Below are 17,153 nucleotides of genomic sequence, written 5' to 3' on the forward strand. Positions count from 1 at the left end.
CAAAGTGCAGGGACTGGCCCTCAGTTTGAAAGTCAGCCGTTTTGCTGAGTTGTCTGCCACAGAAAATTTTGCCAACCAGATTTATTTTTCCATTCGTTTGCAAGATGCCATTGGAATACATATCTAGAATACCAGCATTGCAGGACGGTAGATTTAACATGATGAGAGAAGCCCAGTGGGTGAGCCAAGGGAGGTGGGCATCTCAGGAAAGCATTCTGGAGTGCAGTTTTGATACTCTAAGCCAAACAGTGTCTTTGCTAAAAGGAAAAAGAAAAAAAGAAAAAATTAAACATGCAGTTTGTTCTTGAATAAAATTTTACCTGTGGTTCAGATGACTGTATTCATGCCCATGTTGATATGGAATGGATCTAAGGGCCACTATTGGGATTTGTGTTGGGGAAGAAAAGTCAGGCTGAGACATTGACCTCTTCTTTCTAGGGCCCCGTAGTCTGTGCTGTCGACTAAGGTAGCCATTAGCCACATGTGGCTATTTAAATTGAGTAAAACTTAAAATTCAGTTTCTTAGTCACCCTAGCCACATATCAAGTGCCCATGGCTAGCAGCTTTTATGTCAGACAGCACAAATATAGAACATTTCCATCATTGCAGAAAATTCTTTAACAGTGCTAGATGACAACTAGGGATCTCCATAGACGCCAGCTCTACGAGAAGCTCTGAAGAGGCCCTAATAGATACAAACAATGGGGTCTGGGGCGGGGGGGGGGGGTTGGTGGCATTAAGGAAACATTTGGTGTTGAAACCAATGATAGCCTGCTTCCTGCTTCCTGTTGGTCTTCCTCTTGCTCCCAGGCTTCATTCCCTCTAACCAGTCATGCCTCTTTAGAACCAATACAAAAATAAGTCCTCCTTTACATGCACAGGGGCAGACTTAAAAAACTTGGTACTTCAGAATGCAAAAAAGACCCAAAATCGGACTAAGTCTGTTGATTCATGGGGGACCCAGAAGGCATGTTAAAGATCCACGTGGCGTGGGGAGCAGGTATCACGGTCCCCAGTGTATTTCCCGTAGTGTCCTGATTAAAGAGTAAGGCCTGGGCTGTGGAGGGGCTCACATTCTTGGTGGAGAGTCTTCAGGTGCTGCTATCCTCTTCCCAGGTTGAACTGGAGGTGCCCCAACTGTGTAGCTTCATCCTCAAGACAAGCCAGTGCGCACTGAAGGAGGGGTATGGCTTCAACGCTAGGGGGAAGCCATTGCTGCACAAGACCAGCAACTCTGAGGAGTTTGCTGCTGCCATGTCCAAGTAAGGCACGGGCTTGTGTAAACTTCTGACTCTGGGAGTCGCTGCATGTATCGTGCATACACGTGTGTGTGTTGCATGTGTGTGTGTGTGTGTGTGTGTGTCCAGCGAGGGATGAATCTATGTGTTTATAGGAGGCATGTGTGTGAGAATAAGTATTTTATGTATTCACCACGGATCAGGGAATTGCTAAGTTGTCACAAAAATCAGAAAGAGGAAGCATTATTTACCCTCCCCTAGTGAAGTTCCCCTAATTATCATTTAACTGTGTTTCTCAATCTCATGCTTTAAAACTCCTTGAGACGATAAGGCTGAGATGGTTGATTTAAGTAAGCGAATTTTTGTTTAAAGAATTAAACGAGACAGGAACCTAGAGCTCTTCGTTGGGGAAGAGGGGGTCCAGCAGGATTTGTTGGTATGGCTACTCATGGTGGTGCGGGGTCTGTTCAGCACGGAGACCAAGCCCAGCCTCCAATCTAGAGCGTTCTGCTGGTGCACGCTGACCAGGCCATTCCTGGTGTTTACAGCTGGCGTGTCTTCTGACTGATCAATGTCTATGTGACACCAGTTGTTAAATATTTTGAACATCACCCCTGCCTCCAGTCCAAATCACAGCTGATGGTGTCCTAAGTGTGTGCAAATAAATACAAGCAGTGATAGAGGTTCGTTGATCTGGTAGCACCAGGAGCTCTCTGCCCATCTTCGGTTTGTTACACATTAGACATGAAAGCCAGTCCTTCCTCTGCAGAGTAAGCCTTGAGGCTTCTGACTCCCACCAATAGTTTTTCTAAGACCTAAATGTGTATGAGGGACAGGGATGCAGTGACAGGAGGGACTAGGAGTTACTTTTTGGTCCTTATCTTTCTCCGAACAAAAGGGACTCCTGCTCTTGATCACCACAAGGCTTTCCAAACCCACACGGCTGTGTCTGAAACTGTCAGTGAGGATGTCGAGCTGTAGGAGATGTGCCTGGCCCCCTTCTCCTCCTGCTGACTTAACTAGAAAAGATGCAGCCCTGAATCCCCAAAAGGGAGTCCCCAGAGGGAAGTTCCTAAGATCATAGTTGACATGGGCTTCAGACACGATCTGAGACCACATACGAGTGACTGTCCAACAAACGTATGAGTAGAAGCTCAAATTCGCTAGTAGTCAGGAAGTGTAATTAAGGTAACAACAAGGTATTTATCACCTTATGCCCATAAGACTACAGAAATTTAAAACAGCTACAGCACTTGTTGCTGGCAGGCCTCCGAGGAAAAGTGTACATATGCATTGGTGGTAGAAATGAGAGCCGATAGTCAATAGCTATTATAATTAAAAATACTTATAGCCTTTGACACAGCAATTTCAAAACTCTGGGATTCTAGCCCGTGAAAAGAAAAGCAGTAGTATATGCATAAGGATGTTTATTTCCGTGTTGTTCGTGTGGGGAAAAAAAGATCCAGAAATAAAGTGAATGCCACTAAGTAGGAGAATGTCTGAATAAATTATATATAACCATAAAATGGGAATGCTCTATAGCTTTTAAAAAAAAATCTGTTAGAGCTTTACCAAACGAGTCAAAGGATTTCTATGGAGCATAATTAAGTGAGAAAAGCAAGAAAGAGAAAAATGTGGAAAACACAATGTCGTTTGTATAAAACAAGCAATGAAAAAAATCTTTATGTGCAAATGCTTCCACCCTCACACCTCTGTATGGGATTCCCTGCGTGTGGAGATAAAAATGAAATACCCAGTGGGTTGTTCCATGAAGAGCACATCAGCAGAGACTGATGTGGGTGGCAAACAGATAACGGGATGCGTGAGTCAAGCGAAAACAGGTAAAGAAGTAAAAGAATGCCAAAAAATATACACACATCTCTATACTTTTTTGAAAAATGTGTGTATATGTGTAGGTACCTTTGTAAAGAAAAGATGCAAAATGAAAAAAACAGTAAGTAAAAAAAAAAAAAAAAAAAAGAGGCTGCAAAGTGATCCAGCTTACGTCCAACAGGCTCACAGTGGAGAAAAGACACTTCCGTGACCACACTCTCTCTGGAACAGGTACGAACTCAGGCTGGCCATTCCTGAAGGGAAGCAAGTTTTACTTTACCCAGAGAAGGAGGAGCCTAAACATATCCTGAACATCAAAAGGGGCATCATTTCTGCCCTCCTGGTTCCTCCAGAGACAGAAGAGGATGAGCAAGTGTTGTTTCTGGTGAGAGCTCAGAGAGTGGATGATACTGGCCCTTTGAACTCCTCTTCACATATTTCAGCCGGGTCCCACTGTGTACATAGAGTGGGTTATTCATGTGGCTCCATGGCTTGCTACACAGTACCCAAGGCTCCCCCTCTCTCCTGGGCTCACTGGTGGATCCTCGTGAACAGGCTGAGCAAGTTGGCTTCATTTGAAAGCAGTATTTGAGGAGTCCTGGCCTCCCTACTCTTTTGTTTGATTTTTTTCTATCCCCACCTGGTGTCACAAAGTAAAGCCTGTGTGTGTTTTCAACACAGAAAATAATTGAATCTGTTGCCAGCCTCTCATAAGAATTTCAAGTTTCAATCTGAGAGACAATTCAATTTACTTGAGTCCCGGGAACATTTCTGAGCCCTTACTGAGTTCTAAGTTCTATGCTATACCACACTTGGAGAATACAGAGATGTATCCTGCAGAAGCCTTTCCTCAGGGAGTTCTCGCAGTCTGGGGAGAAAACCAAGATACATTAAATACAAGGCAGATTGGAATACATGCCGTAAATGAGCAATAGAGAAAATGCTCTGAGAGCACAGAATAAAAAGTCAGAGTTAGCTGGGTCCTGGGAGGCCAGGCTGGAGTGCATCAGAACCAGAACCACTCTTAACTGGCTTTCTTACTCTGCTTCTGGCCAGCCAGGCAGCAGCATTGCCCACACTCTGCCTAAGAGGAAGAAAGTCCCCTCCCTGTCCATATGGCTCCTGCCTTTTCTCCAAGGCTCCTTTCCCACCCCCTCTGACGCACCTAAGGCTGCTTTTGCACATCCATCGGATAAACCTGTTGTCTCTTCTGCTCGCATAGGATACTGTGTATGGAAACTGTTCCAGTGACTTAACTGTTAAAACAAAGAAGGCAAATGTGGCAACAGGAATCTCCATCGAAAGAAACCTGGAGAAGTGTGATCGCTTCAAGCCCATTAGCACAGGAGTTAGCCCACTTGCTCTCATCAAAGGCATGGTAAGTTTCACACCCACATGGCTCCTTGCACTGAGCACAGTCCTCTGGGTTATTAAAATTCTGGAATGTTAGAGCAGGTATGAATCTCAGAGAAGATCCAACCCAGCCTCATCTTCATATAGATTTCAGCAGGAAACTGAGGACCAAACCAGGAAAGGACTGATAGAGGCCACATGGCCTGTTATTAAGTCAAGACAAGAATCAGGTTCCTGACTGTCAGCCCAGAGCTCTGTCTTTCTTGCCGTTATTCTGTCACTGGCACCAAACCTTCTGCCATCGATGGAGAATAATGACTGTCCATCCATGAGAAGGTTCTAGGGCTTAATGTAGGGCAGCAAAGCCACTTGCCACTCTTTCCTGTAAGAGAACTGGATGTCCCCCCACCTCTAGGCATCTGACCTCTGAGGAAGCCCCAAGACCTGTGTTCTGCTGTCCTCTCCCTCACTCCCATGGAGTGACATTACCAAGACCATTCTAGTGTCATTTCCTTTCATCCCATATACAACCCTGATCAATACCTGGCCCCTCTGCTTCTTGTCTAGGCCACCCCCTTAGTATTAACCTTCTCTGCTGTCACCTCAACAGGGCTCATGCAGCACCACATTACCAGAGCTTGCCCAATGCCTTGTAATATCTTGCGGGACGTGAATCACAGCCTATCTCAGTAAATTGGAAGGTCTTGAGCAATCACTGCCATGCTTGGCAGTGTTCCTGGTCATTGTCCTTGGGGCCAAAAATAGGGCATCTGATGACAACAAGGGCCACAATCAAAAGAGGCCAACGCACTGGCTTATCTTGAGCACCTGCTGTATGCTCAGACTTACTCTAGGCAGCACTGAGGGTCAGAGACAGCGGCAGATGAACCATGGATTTTTCCCCTCAGGGTACTTACAGTCTAATACAGGAACAAGATTCCTACACACGCCAATAAAGGACAATAAATGGCATACTTGATAAAGTTATACACTGAGCAGTACAGACAAGCAATCCTAACTCCAACCAGGAAGGAGAAGCAACTATTCAAACAGCTCACTAGGCAGAGCTGTTGGTAGATCCACTTAGAAGAAATGGTGGGCAAGCATCAATCAGTCTAGACCCAAAGATTCGTGGAGGATGTGGAGCATGAACCTGAAAGACACAAAGGATATAAAAGTGCAAGAGAGCCTTAAGGACAGGCTTCTAGGCAAAGAAAACTTAAGAAGCAGTAGTTTGTCGAGTGTTAATGTGCAGTGGGTGAGTATGCATACAATACCAGGTTATATACACTTTGTACAGGATGAGAGGTCCATTGGGGTGGAATAAGAAGAGTACAGGTTGACTCAGCTTGGCGTATGCCAAGTTGCTGCATCCTTTTGTCTCAATGTCAAGTACTAAGTTCCCTTCTTTCACTGAGTTTATCTAGTGGTGCAGAACTCCCATCTCCCATCTTCCTCGAAGGTAAATGTCCCTTGTAGAAGAATCAGGTTCAAGCTTCAGGAACTGATCAAAATGCTTTTCCCGATCCCATTCACAGATCGGCCCCTTGTCAACTCTGATTAGCAGCAACCAGTCCTGCCAGTACACTCTGGACCCCAAGAAGAAGCATGTGTCAGAAGCCATCTGTAAGGAGCAACATGTGTTCCTGCCTTTTTCCTACAAGTAGGTTACCTTCTGCACCCTGATTCATCACTTAATGGAGTCGGTGTGAGATGAGTGCTTGTCGGGTGCCGTGTTGTAGGTGAGGCTGTGCCTGGAGGAGGCTATGAGGAGCTACAGAGCACAGCCCATCCCTGTCGCCATTTTCAAGCAAACAGACAATTCAGCAGGAAAATCTTAGGCATGCAAAATAATTTGATATCAACAAAACGTATCTGAGACCCAGACTTTAAGAGTTAGAACAGTTTTATGGAGGATTTGAGATGGGGACCAGAGACTTGGATATACCAATCCATTTTGAAACCTGATCCATCAACTTGTATTTACTGAGTAATTGCTTTATTCTTGGCATTGTGCTGAGGGTAATACACAGGAATTTCAAGGCACAAATTAGTTCTTATACTCTGGGCACTCCAGACTGGTGACAGGTGTAAGGTACAGATGTCCTTCTGAAAGAAAGACAGCTAGCATGTCCAGGTGGAGGTAGGTGGTGTTCATTGGCAGGTGAGGGGATCAAAGAGGCTGAATTTAATGGTTTGAAAAATAGGCAGGATTTGGGTAGAAATGAGACGGGGGAAACACTCAACATGAAAAGAATAGTGCGCTCTGAGGAGCTGACCATCCATGACATGATGTACTTCCTTTGTTACCAGGAATAAGTATGGGATGATGGCACAGGTTACACAGACATTGAAACTTGAAGAAACACCTAAGATCAACAGCCGCTTCTTTGATGAAGGTAAGATTTTAGGTGCACACAGTTGCCAGGGCTGGGAAGTCTGCCCAAGAAACACCATGTATCATGGCTTAGCTTCTTGCTGGGTCCTAGGAAATGTCTGCTGACTAATGAGTCCAGTGGGCTTTGGTGTTCTGGCTCTGGGCCGCTCTAGTGAGCAAGCATGTTCCTTTCAGAATGTCAAGTGGTGATGGGACAAAAGAAAAGGAGAAGTGTCCCAAAGCTACCCAGATTTTCAGAAATAGGAAATTGGCCTCCTAAGTCTACCTTTGGTAGATCTGACAACTTTATACACCCAGTAATTAGGCCTGGAACCTGGATGAGGTAGGGAAGTGGGAGAGGGCGTTTGGGGTCAGGAATCCATCTTTAGAGTAGGAAGGAACCTTAGCGATCTCTAGTCCAACTCTAGCCCTGCATTTGTCTTGTATTTAAATCTGCCTTATGCATTCCCTCATTGAGAACAATGAGGGAATGCATAACCTATGGTAGTAGCTGTGTGGACTTTCATACCCACTCTACAGAGGGGAAAATGGCACATGGAGAGGTCTGTGATATACTCAAGGTCTCTGAATATTAGAAGTGATGCAAAATGAGCCCCCAGGTCTAATCTAAGTCAGGACTCTTTCCATGGTACCACATTTCCCTTGTTATTCCCCCACATTTCCCACATTAACACATATGCTGGCATGGGTCAGAGCAGGGTGATGGAGGAGACACAGAGGGTCATAAGCTGATCCCTCTGGAAAAGATGGCAGGTGAGCACCAGTGGGTCTAGCCTCGGCCGTAGCACCTCCTCTGCTTCCTTTCAGTAAAGAGGTAATCTGATATCAAATTCAGACAAGCTGAGATTCAATTACGGCTCTGCCTCTTACACTCAGAGAGGTCTTAGGCAAGGTGAGTTGCTCATCTATGGATCTTAGTTTCCTTATCTTTAAATTGAAGAATAATAGTAACCCATATGGGTAGTATGATGAGCAAATGCATTAAAGTAAAAGACATTGAAGTCAGATACCTAGCACAGAGACAGATACATAATAGGCATCGAGTACAGTATAGTTTTCTTTTCTTCTTTGCTGATACCTCCCTACTTTCTAGTTTGTAGGAGACCAAGAGGTGGTTGAAATGTAGATAAGCAGGAATCCCTTTGACGCTTTCCTCCTCCCAGGTACCGAGGAGGTGGGTCTGGCCTTTGAGATCACCAAATCCACATCACCCCCAAAGCAGGCCGAGGCCATTGTGAAGACTCTCCAGGAACTGCAAACATTACACGTCTCTGACCAGAATGCCCAGAGAGCTAACCTCTTCAATAAACTGGTTACTGAGCTGAGAGGCCTCAACAATGAGGCAATCACATCCCTCTTGCCAAAGCTGATCCAGGTGTCCAGGTATTTCTTTAATGGTTGCAACCATATCTTTCGTATGACCTATGGTATCTGGCTGAACTTGCAAACGTTGGCCAAGCAGAAAACCTCAGGGGCCATTAAAATATCAATCCAGCTAATCAACTAGTCAATCAGTTAATGTTTGCTGGATAGAGAAATATCAGCTAACATGCTTAGACTTCCATGGGCCACACACACACACACACACACACACACACACACACACACTGCATTCAAGGCAGATATGCATTTGTGTGTTAATATAGGAGGGAAATACTTCGCACATTTTGATGGATATCTACTAATCTAATCCCTCATTCTATGGTGAGCACCTTGGAAAGTTTGAGAGAAAAAGACATCTGTGCCCTCTGGAAGCCTAGGCTAGTGGAGAGAGAATTCAGGCAAACAAAGTAATACCGTGATTTCTCTATACTTCAAGGCACTGGCTCTAAGTGCTGGGAATGTCAGAGGAGGGACTGAGGACCAAAATGAGGCCATGCCAGTGTCTGCCTGGCATGTTCTATGTTCTGAATGAAGGACGGGGATAACTGTCCTCTTTTGGTGATAAATCTGGGGTCCTTCTTCAGACTTTCCTCCATGGTGCTTCCCCAGGGGATAGTGCTTATAGGGAAGGCTTCCTGGTTCCTGGGATACAAGTTGGATTTCGGAAGATGGTCAGATTTGGAGAGTGAATACAGGAGATGAGGGCACTCCTGACAGAGGAGCATCATGAGCCAAGGATAATGGAGCTGCCTAAAGGTGATCTACGTAATCCTCTGCTCTTTCTTTCTCAGCCCCGTCACCTTACAAGCTTTGATTCAGTGTGGACAGCCCCAGTGTTACACTCACATCCTCCAGTGGCTGAGAAGTGAGAAGGCCAACCCCCTTCTGACAGATGTTGTGACCTACCTGGTGGCCCTGATGCCAGAGCCCTCGGCCGAGAGGCTGCAGGAGATCTTCAGCACAGCAAAGGAGCAGCAGAGCCGGACCACTTTATATGCTCTGGGTCACGTGGTCAACAAGTGAGTTTCACACTGGCCCTCCTTGCAGGAGTTGAGGAAGACCCTACATCTCTGTACTAAGGTCATACCTTACCCTCCACTTCCAGACTCTTATGCGTACACTGTTTTTCCACTGGCCGTTTTGAGAGTAAAGCCCCGAAATAAGAAATCTGCACACACAAGTTTGTTAAGGTAAACCTAGCTATGCTTGCTGAGTCCTCTTATTCCGTAGCTATCATGAGACAAACCCTGTGGTGACCCAGGCCCTGCTGGACATTGCTGATTACCTGTTGGAACAGATTCGCGATGATTGCACTGGGAATGAAGATCACACCTACTTGATTCTGAGGGTACTTTTGGTCTTTTGTATAATATACATCATTTCAGAAGCATTTTCCTGGATACCCCCTACTTCTCTTTCTGCACCCTGATTCCCCCTCATTTCTTTTCAATGCAGGTCATTGGAAATACTGGCAGAACCATGGAGACAGTATCCCCAAGACTCACGTCTTCGATCCTGAAATGTATCCAAAGTTCAGAGCCATCACTGCTGATTCAGAAGGCTGCCATCCAGGCCCTGCGGAAAATGGAACTTAAAGATGAGGTTAAGTCCACAGAGGATGTCTAAATGTAAAAAGTTAATTCAGATTAACAAGGACTTGGAATGAGATTCTAAATCTCCTCATTCAGCTTACTTTATTTTACTGCTTTCTAATTGCCACTTTCAGCAAGCCTATTGACCTGACTGTGGACAAGAGAGAAATATTGGACCATGCTGCTACTCTAGCACTCAGAATATGAGACTTTAGCTCCATGCTTCCCCCCTACCAGATCAACCGTCACTCATCTTAGGAAAGCATGCCTGATTTCCCCAGTCTTCCCAAACTAGGATTGTCGACCTGGCCCTACTTTGGGTGGAAATGACTCCAGAGTTTTGGAAAATGCCTTATTTATTTACCCCACACTCTCACTACCCCTTCCCACCTTTATTCCCACACTGAAATAATTTGTGTTAAAACAACTTTACTTTCACCTAGTAGCATCCCTTCATCAAGTCACAACTTGAGTATGTTAATATAGTTGAATGCAACATGCATTTGACACGTGTCTTCTGAGACCCTTCCTTGGAGCTTGTTGTTCTGAGGGATACTGGTGAGAAGATTCAGTACCAGCATTTGAAAAGTTATCAGAAAGAAATTCGACTTGCGCGTAATAAACCGCTAGCAGACCCCACCAGTGTTTGCCAGGCATGTTCTGTGTTCTGACCAAAGGACAGTGGTAATAGTCTCCTTTTTTGGCTACAGGTCCGGGAAGTCCTTCTTCAGGTTTTCCTCAGTGATGCCTCTCCAGGGGATAAGCGACTGGCTGCCTATCTCATGCTGATGAGGAGCCCTTCCCAGTCAGATATTAATCAAATTGTCCAGTTTCTCCCACGGGAACAGAATGAACAAGTGAAGAACTTTGTGGCTTCCCACATCACCAACATCTTAAACTCAGAAGAACTGTATATCAAAGAGTAAGTAAGAGTAATGTTCCCCCATCTGAAACAAAGTGCTAGAATTCTAAACCTCATTCCGAAAGGCCACTGCCTACCCTTATGGAGTGTTCTTTCTCCTGGGCAACATTCATGCAAAAGTGCATCAGACCTGAGCCAAGCTCTTGAGCAAATGAAACCCAAATCTTTTAGTAGCAATTGGCAATCCCTATTTCCTTGGGGTGGGACAGACAATGGATTAGTAATATGACATGTAAGCTAAAAATAACACTCCTTCTTTCCATCTAGCTTGAAAAGCTTAGTGGAAGATGCTTTGAAAGGATCTCAACTCCCAACCATCATGGACTTCACAAAATTTTCCCGGAACTACCACCTCTCCAAATCTGTTTCCCTTCCATCACTTGATCCGGTCTCAGCCAAAATTGAAGGAAATCTTATATTTGATCCAAATAATTACCTTCCTAAAGAAAGCATGCTGAAAACAACCCTCACTGTCTTTGGATTTGCTCCAGCGGACCTCTTTGAGGTATGTGTGATACTAAGAAGAGGCTTACGTCCTCTCTCCTGTTGTATACAACACCACAAATAGGAAGTTGAGGGAGCCGTGAGGCAGCCTGGGGAGGAATTATATTCAGGCAGTTCATTCATACCAACCGTTTGAGGGCTTCTTGTTTCCCACCTCCCTTGCCCCCCTGCCTTCCAGCTAGAGGTCACCTGAGGCATGACTCTGTAGTAGTAATGGAAATGCAGATGTCTCAGAGAAGTCCTTAGAACCAAAACCCAAGAAAACGCATGGGCTGTGTAATCAGACTAATCTGGCTCAAACCCCAAATTCATTCTCACTCCGAATCTTTTGTTTAATTATTTATCCTCTCTGAACTTTAGCTGCCTCTTCTGGAAAAGGGCAAATAATAAGTTCTGCCTTTCAAGATTCTAGTAAGAATTAAATACCACAACTCCTGTGGAGTGCTAAGTTCAGCTCCTACCCTGTAGTATTCATTAAATACTTGTTTAATTAAATGGACATAAAGAGAGGAATTAGAGGCTGACATACAACAAAGAAACCTGATGGCATTTTCTCGCCTGATTTTCTTTCTCAGATTGGTTTGGAAGGAAAAGGCTTTGAACCAACATTGGAAGCCCTTTTTGGAAAGCAAGGATTTTTCCCAGACAGTGTCAACAAGGCTTTGTACTGGGTTGATGGCCAAGTTCCTGATCATGTCTCCAAGGTCTTGGTGGACCATTTTGGCTATACCAAAGATGATAAACGTGAGCAGGTATGTTTTTGTTAAGTACTCCCTCAAGGAAGGCTTTCGGTCTCAATGTGAAAACATTTTATCCAAGCCTAGAAGTCATCAAGGAACTGTCTAGCTGAAGTGACAGTTGCGACTGTTATTAACCAGTCCTATGGGGATAAGGACTATGTCCTCTGTAATTATAAGCCTCCTGGATATTCAATGTGCCCAGCGGCCAGACTCATTAGAGGCGCTCTCACATGATGATTAAGAGTGTAAACTCGGGGGCATGGGTTTGAATTCTCACCACACTGTCTTCAAACTGCATACCTAGAAAAGCTGTTTGATATTATGTCTGTTTCTACATCCCCAGAGTGTGCTAATAATCCATGCCTCCCAGGGTGATTTAAAAACTAAATGAAGTAAAGTTTGTAAAATGCTAAGCAGAGTGCCTGACTGGTACTGATTGATCAATAAGCAGATACTATTACAATTTTTGAATTCATATTTTCATAATTAACTGCTTTTTTTGGCTCTTACTCATATCAGTGTACTAGCTAGTGGGAGCAAACCACTTTGAAGCCAGCATAAGACCCCACTTAAGGAGTAGAAAGCAGATTGAATAACCTGGAGTTTCTTATTCTTTAATTTTTTGCCTTACCCAAAGTGTGGTTCAGGCAATTGCATCACATCAGAACGTGTTAGAAATGCAGGTTCTGAGGCCTCACCAGGATCTACTGAATCTGAACCTACATCTTAAGGACATTCCCTAGGTGACATGTATGCACATTTCAGTTTGAAAGACAGGGCAATAATTTACTCCTAGATGTTCACAGATGGCCCCACCTCCACCTTGTAATTTAACTACCTCCACCTGAGGCTGAGGCTCTTTGCTGTGTTCTGGGTCTATCAACACTCTCTTCTTTCTCAATGACTAAGCATCAATCTATAGAATTCTTCTTAACTCTAAGAAGAACTTGTCTAGGATGGTGTGTTTTTAAAGCATTTGGCCAATTTATACAGCAGCTGCATTTTCTCAAGAAACCCCTAGTATTCATCCCTGATCAGAGAAGAAAGGGGTAAGCTGGGAAGGGGTGAGGGATAGACAGTCTTCTACTCCTGGTTAGCCCTATGAATCCTGACATCTTCCTATGCCTGCATTATTCAAATTAAGAACAGTGTGGAAGCATTGCTATCCGTGGTAAGACCTCAGGGTCGTTGTTGTTTTTCATCTCAATTTGGAGGAGCTATCTATTTTTCAGTAAAAGGTGGGAGTCTGATTTCAGTGGCTTCCCTAGATCCCCACCTTGAATACTTGTGTTTAGCCCATCATGGCACCAGCAGGTGGGCCCCACATCAGGACTCTAAATGTCTGACAATGCTGACATCTCATTAGGCATTTTGTTGTTAAAATCCCAGGACATGGTCAATGGAATTATGCTCAATATTGAGAAACTGATCAAAGATTTGAAATCCAGAGAATTCCCAGAAGCCAGAGCCTACCTCCGCATCCTGGGAGAGGAGCTTGGCTTTGTCAGGCTCCATGACCTCCAGCTCCTGGGAAAGCTTCTGCTGAATGGTGTTCGCACTCTGCAGGGGATCCCCCAGATGGTAAGTCGGCCAGGCCCCATGATAGGGCAATGAGATTAGCCAGTGCTCTTTTTAGATCTCCCAGGCTCCTTACAATCCTGTCCCACAAACCAGAGAAAGTGCTGGTACTTCCTTCAAAGAAGCAATTCAATTGCCTTGAATTTCAGAGAGGAAGATTCTTAGACTGCAAATAATTGGTAACATTTAGAAACTAGGCCATTTGTAACATTAGGTATGTCTTTTAGAGCATTCATTTGTTCATCTGGAAAAAAATATTAAGTGTTACCTCCCTATATCTATGTTACAGGTTCCTTTTAATATTGAAATTATAATGATGAAGGAATGTATTTGACAAACTGTAGTCCACTATCTAAATATGAGCTATAGTTTCCACTATTATTAATTTATTAATAAGGTAGAAAATATCCAAATATATTCCCTGGTATTTGATAAATAACAATGTTGGCTTTAAGAAAACAGACCACAAGTTATTTTCTAGAAATGTCATTAAAAAAAAAAAAACTAATACATACTATTATGTCTATCATGTCAGTAGCTCATTGGTTTCAAAAAGAAATGGTTTTATCATAATATATTACACTTACATAAAACCTCATTTATGTTGAGACTCCAAATAACTGGAATTATAGCCATGCCATTCAAGGCTACTTAAAGCACATAAAGCTCTGAGGCACGGCAATATTCTCAAGGGTCTCCAAACCACTAGTTCAAAATGACATGGTATCTTTCCAGGGAAATTTCTTATATCCCAACCTGTCAAAACTGATAATCATTAATTTTATCAAATACTCAGATAATCAAAATATGCTAGTCTGTCCCTTCTGGATAACAAACAATTATTGTGTGATATGTGGGAAGTCACATTTCACAAACCCCAGTTTGATGAGGCTTACTTGTAGTTACTGTGCCCTGTTGGACCCACAGGTTGGAGAGGCCATCAAGAAAGGCTTAAGGAGTGACTTGTTTCTTCACTACATCTTCATGGACAACGCCTTTGAACTCCCCACCGGACTTGGGTTACAATTGCAGATCTCCTCCTCTGGAGTCATCACTCCTGGAATCAGGGGTGGAATGAAGCTGGAAGTAGCCAATGTAAGATCCTGTTCATTGTTTTGATTCCTTAGATCATTCTTTTCCTCAGGGGTGGGTTTCTTGTACAATTTTAAAATGTGTGCTAGTTGAAGATGAAGTACATCATCATTGTAATCGCCTTACTCATTTTTATGAACTTTAGGATTCCACTAGGAGGCGCCACCTTGCTAGCTCCTGGCAGTAAGGAGACTGCTATTCTCTCAATAAATGAGGATTCCTGTCATCTTTTCATCCTGTTATGCTTAAAGTTAACTGGGGCACTTCCTAGTGCTGGGTATCAGTGTCTGGCTCTAGGGAACTGAGAACGTGGCTTTTCTTCCTCCAAAGAAATCACAGTAGGGGTGCCTGGATGGCTCCATTGGTTAAGCCTCTGACTCTTGATTTCAGCTCAGGTCATGATTTCACAGTTCATGGGCTGAGCCCCGCATCAGGCTTCGTACTGACAGAAGGGGACCTGCTTGGTATTCTCTCTCCCTGTCTCTCTCTCTGCCCCTCTGGCATGTATGCATGGGCTCTCTAAACAAACAAACAAACAAACAAACATTAAAAAAAAAAAAATCACAATAATGTTTCCTAAGGTGTGAGCTATCCAGAGATGCTAGCACATGGGTGGGGAAGGGCACTTGATCTGACGCCAGGGGTCTGAGGTGTTTAATGAACCTGAACAGGTCGTTTTCTGACTTAAAGATGCAGGCAGAGCTGATGGCAAAGCCCTCTGTGTCCGTGGAGTTTGTGACAAATATGGGCATCATCATCCCGGACTTTTCAAGGACGGGGATCCAAATGAACACCAACTTCTTCCACGAGACAGGCCTGGGTGTGCAAGTTGCCATGAAAGCCGGGCAGCTGAAGTTCACAGTTCCGTCTCCTACGAGGCCAATCAGGCTGTTCAGTGGCAGGTAATTCTCTTTCCAGCTCTGATTAGCCAGTGTAAGAGAGAAGGTTGCGGCTGGATCTGTAGGGCTTGGCTGCCCAACATAATTCAAGGCCCTGTGGCCGTGGGGGTGTGGGGGGGAGAGAATGTAGTGAATTACCTACTTTTAACCTAGCCTAGACTCATTACATAATTACAGTTTCCTCAACTGTCCACATTTTACCAAACTGAGATTTAGGACTTGCTAATTAATCACTTCTTATTAGGTGATTTTTGTTATTGTTTATTTGTTTGTTTTGAGAAGAAGAAACACAAACTCTAGAAAAATCATCCTTGGGAAATGAACATTTTTTCACAGGAAAAATACCAGAGGACATACTGATCTGTGGTAACTAGCTCAGCGGATAGAGCAGGAAAGTCTTAATCTCATGACTATGGGAGGCAGCGTATTTGGAGAGCGCCATTTTTGATGATATCCTCAAACACTGATTTGCCTTAGTTTCTATATCTTGGACACATTAATTTGTCTATTCAAAAATAGTCAAAATGGTATTTAAGTGCCAACTCTATACGAAGCATGTTAAATGAGATACACAAGGTCCCTGACCTTCTAGCACTTAAAGTTCACAGATAGGACATGCAGGGAAGCAAACTCTAAGAATAAACGGAGGCCTGAGAGGAAGCACAGAAGGACATGAAGTTCTGTATGAGGTAGCCTGGGCCACTCAGGGAAAGCTTTCTGAAGAAATCGACATGAAGACCATGTCAGAGATATGCAGAAAAAAGAGAAAGGAATAAGTGTTACCAGGCCAAGAGAAGAGAACAGCCCGAAGGAACAAGAATGTGGTTCAGGAGCTGCAAGAAACTCAAAACTCAGTGTGGTGAAGTGCACAGGGGACAGGGAGGGAGGTGACAGAGGCTGGCAAGGGTCAGCCTTCTCAGCCATCTGAAGGGTGCTGGACTCTTCTGAAGGCAAAGGAGTTTAAAATGGGAGCATAAATCAAGCAAGTTTGGTGTTTTAGGAGACCTCCTCTGACTCCAGAGTGGGACAGGGATGGAAAGGAAGCGTGACTGGAGCCAGAGAGACTGGCTGGAATCTGTCACACCCACGTGTGGGTGAGAACAGGTCGCAGACTGCACAAGAGTGCCAGGGAGGGTGCGGAGAGGAGTGAGCCTACTCCAGAAAGTCTCAGGAGGTGGAAACAAGAGCACTTGGTGATTGACCAGATGTGGGGTTGAGGAAAAAGAAAGAGGAAAAGGCAGTGGGGGTGTCTTTCGCTGAAATAGGGAAAGCAGCTGGTTTGGAGGAAGCTGACAAATTCAGTTTGGGATATGCTGCATTTGAAGTCCTGTGAGACAACCAGTTAGAATCTCCAGTGGCAGTGGGACCAATGGGTCTGAGCTTGGTAAGCAGGCTGGAGCTACAGATACCGATTTAGCACCTGCAGGTAGAGGTTGTTGAGGTCAAACAGCGACTGGTGTAGGGTAAGACGTGAGGGACTAGCACAGAAACGTGGGAAATGTTAACGTGTGAAGTGAGAGAGGAACAGCAAAGGGTGAGGAGGAGTGGCCAGAGACAGAAGCACCAAGGCCCTAAAGGGTCATAGAAGCCCAGAAGTGGCCACCAGGGTGGATCGCCCCAT

At 44.4% G+C, this 17,153-nt stretch overlaps 1 protein-coding gene and 1 long non-coding RNA gene across 2 annotated transcripts in view; one reads left to right on the forward strand and one right to left on the reverse strand.

The window, feature by feature from the left end:
* APOB (apolipoprotein B) overlaps positions 1-17,153 on the forward strand; it is a 38,471-nt gene that overhangs the window by 1,866 nt on the left and 19,452 nt on the right. The window contains exons 4-18 of the mRNA XM_003984468.6: positions 1,117-1,262; positions 3,303-3,456; positions 4,294-4,449; positions 5,963-6,087; positions 6,738-6,823; positions 7,986-8,205; positions 8,997-9,224; positions 9,436-9,553; positions 9,661-9,807; positions 10,508-10,719; positions 10,987-11,224; positions 11,799-11,975; positions 13,353-13,544; positions 14,469-14,636; positions 15,324-15,535. Coding sequence (XP_003984517.3) covers positions 1,117-1,262; positions 3,303-3,456; positions 4,294-4,449; positions 5,963-6,087; positions 6,738-6,823; positions 7,986-8,205; positions 8,997-9,224; positions 9,436-9,553; positions 9,661-9,807; positions 10,508-10,719; positions 10,987-11,224; positions 11,799-11,975; positions 13,353-13,544; positions 14,469-14,636; positions 15,324-15,535 — 2,579 coding nt within the window. The remainder of the gene's footprint in view (positions 1-1,116; positions 1,263-3,302; positions 3,457-4,293; positions 4,450-5,962; positions 6,088-6,737; positions 6,824-7,985; positions 8,206-8,996; positions 9,225-9,435; positions 9,554-9,660; positions 9,808-10,507; positions 10,720-10,986; positions 11,225-11,798; positions 11,976-13,352; positions 13,545-14,468; positions 14,637-15,323; positions 15,536-17,153) is intronic.
* On the reverse strand, positions 67-14,572 carry LOC111559869. The gene is made up of 3 exons (XR_002741299.2): positions 14,438-14,572; positions 3,244-13,621; positions 67-257 (listed from the first exon to the last, which is right to left on the reverse strand). It is a non-coding gene; the product is annotated as an uncharacterized LOC111559869 (long non-coding RNA).

This window comes from Felis catus, chromosome A3 (assembly GCF_018350175.1).
Source record: "Felis catus isolate Fca126 chromosome A3, F.catus_Fca126_mat1.0, whole genome shotgun sequence".
NCBI lineage: Eukaryota > Metazoa > Chordata > Mammalia > Carnivora > Felidae > Felis > Felis catus.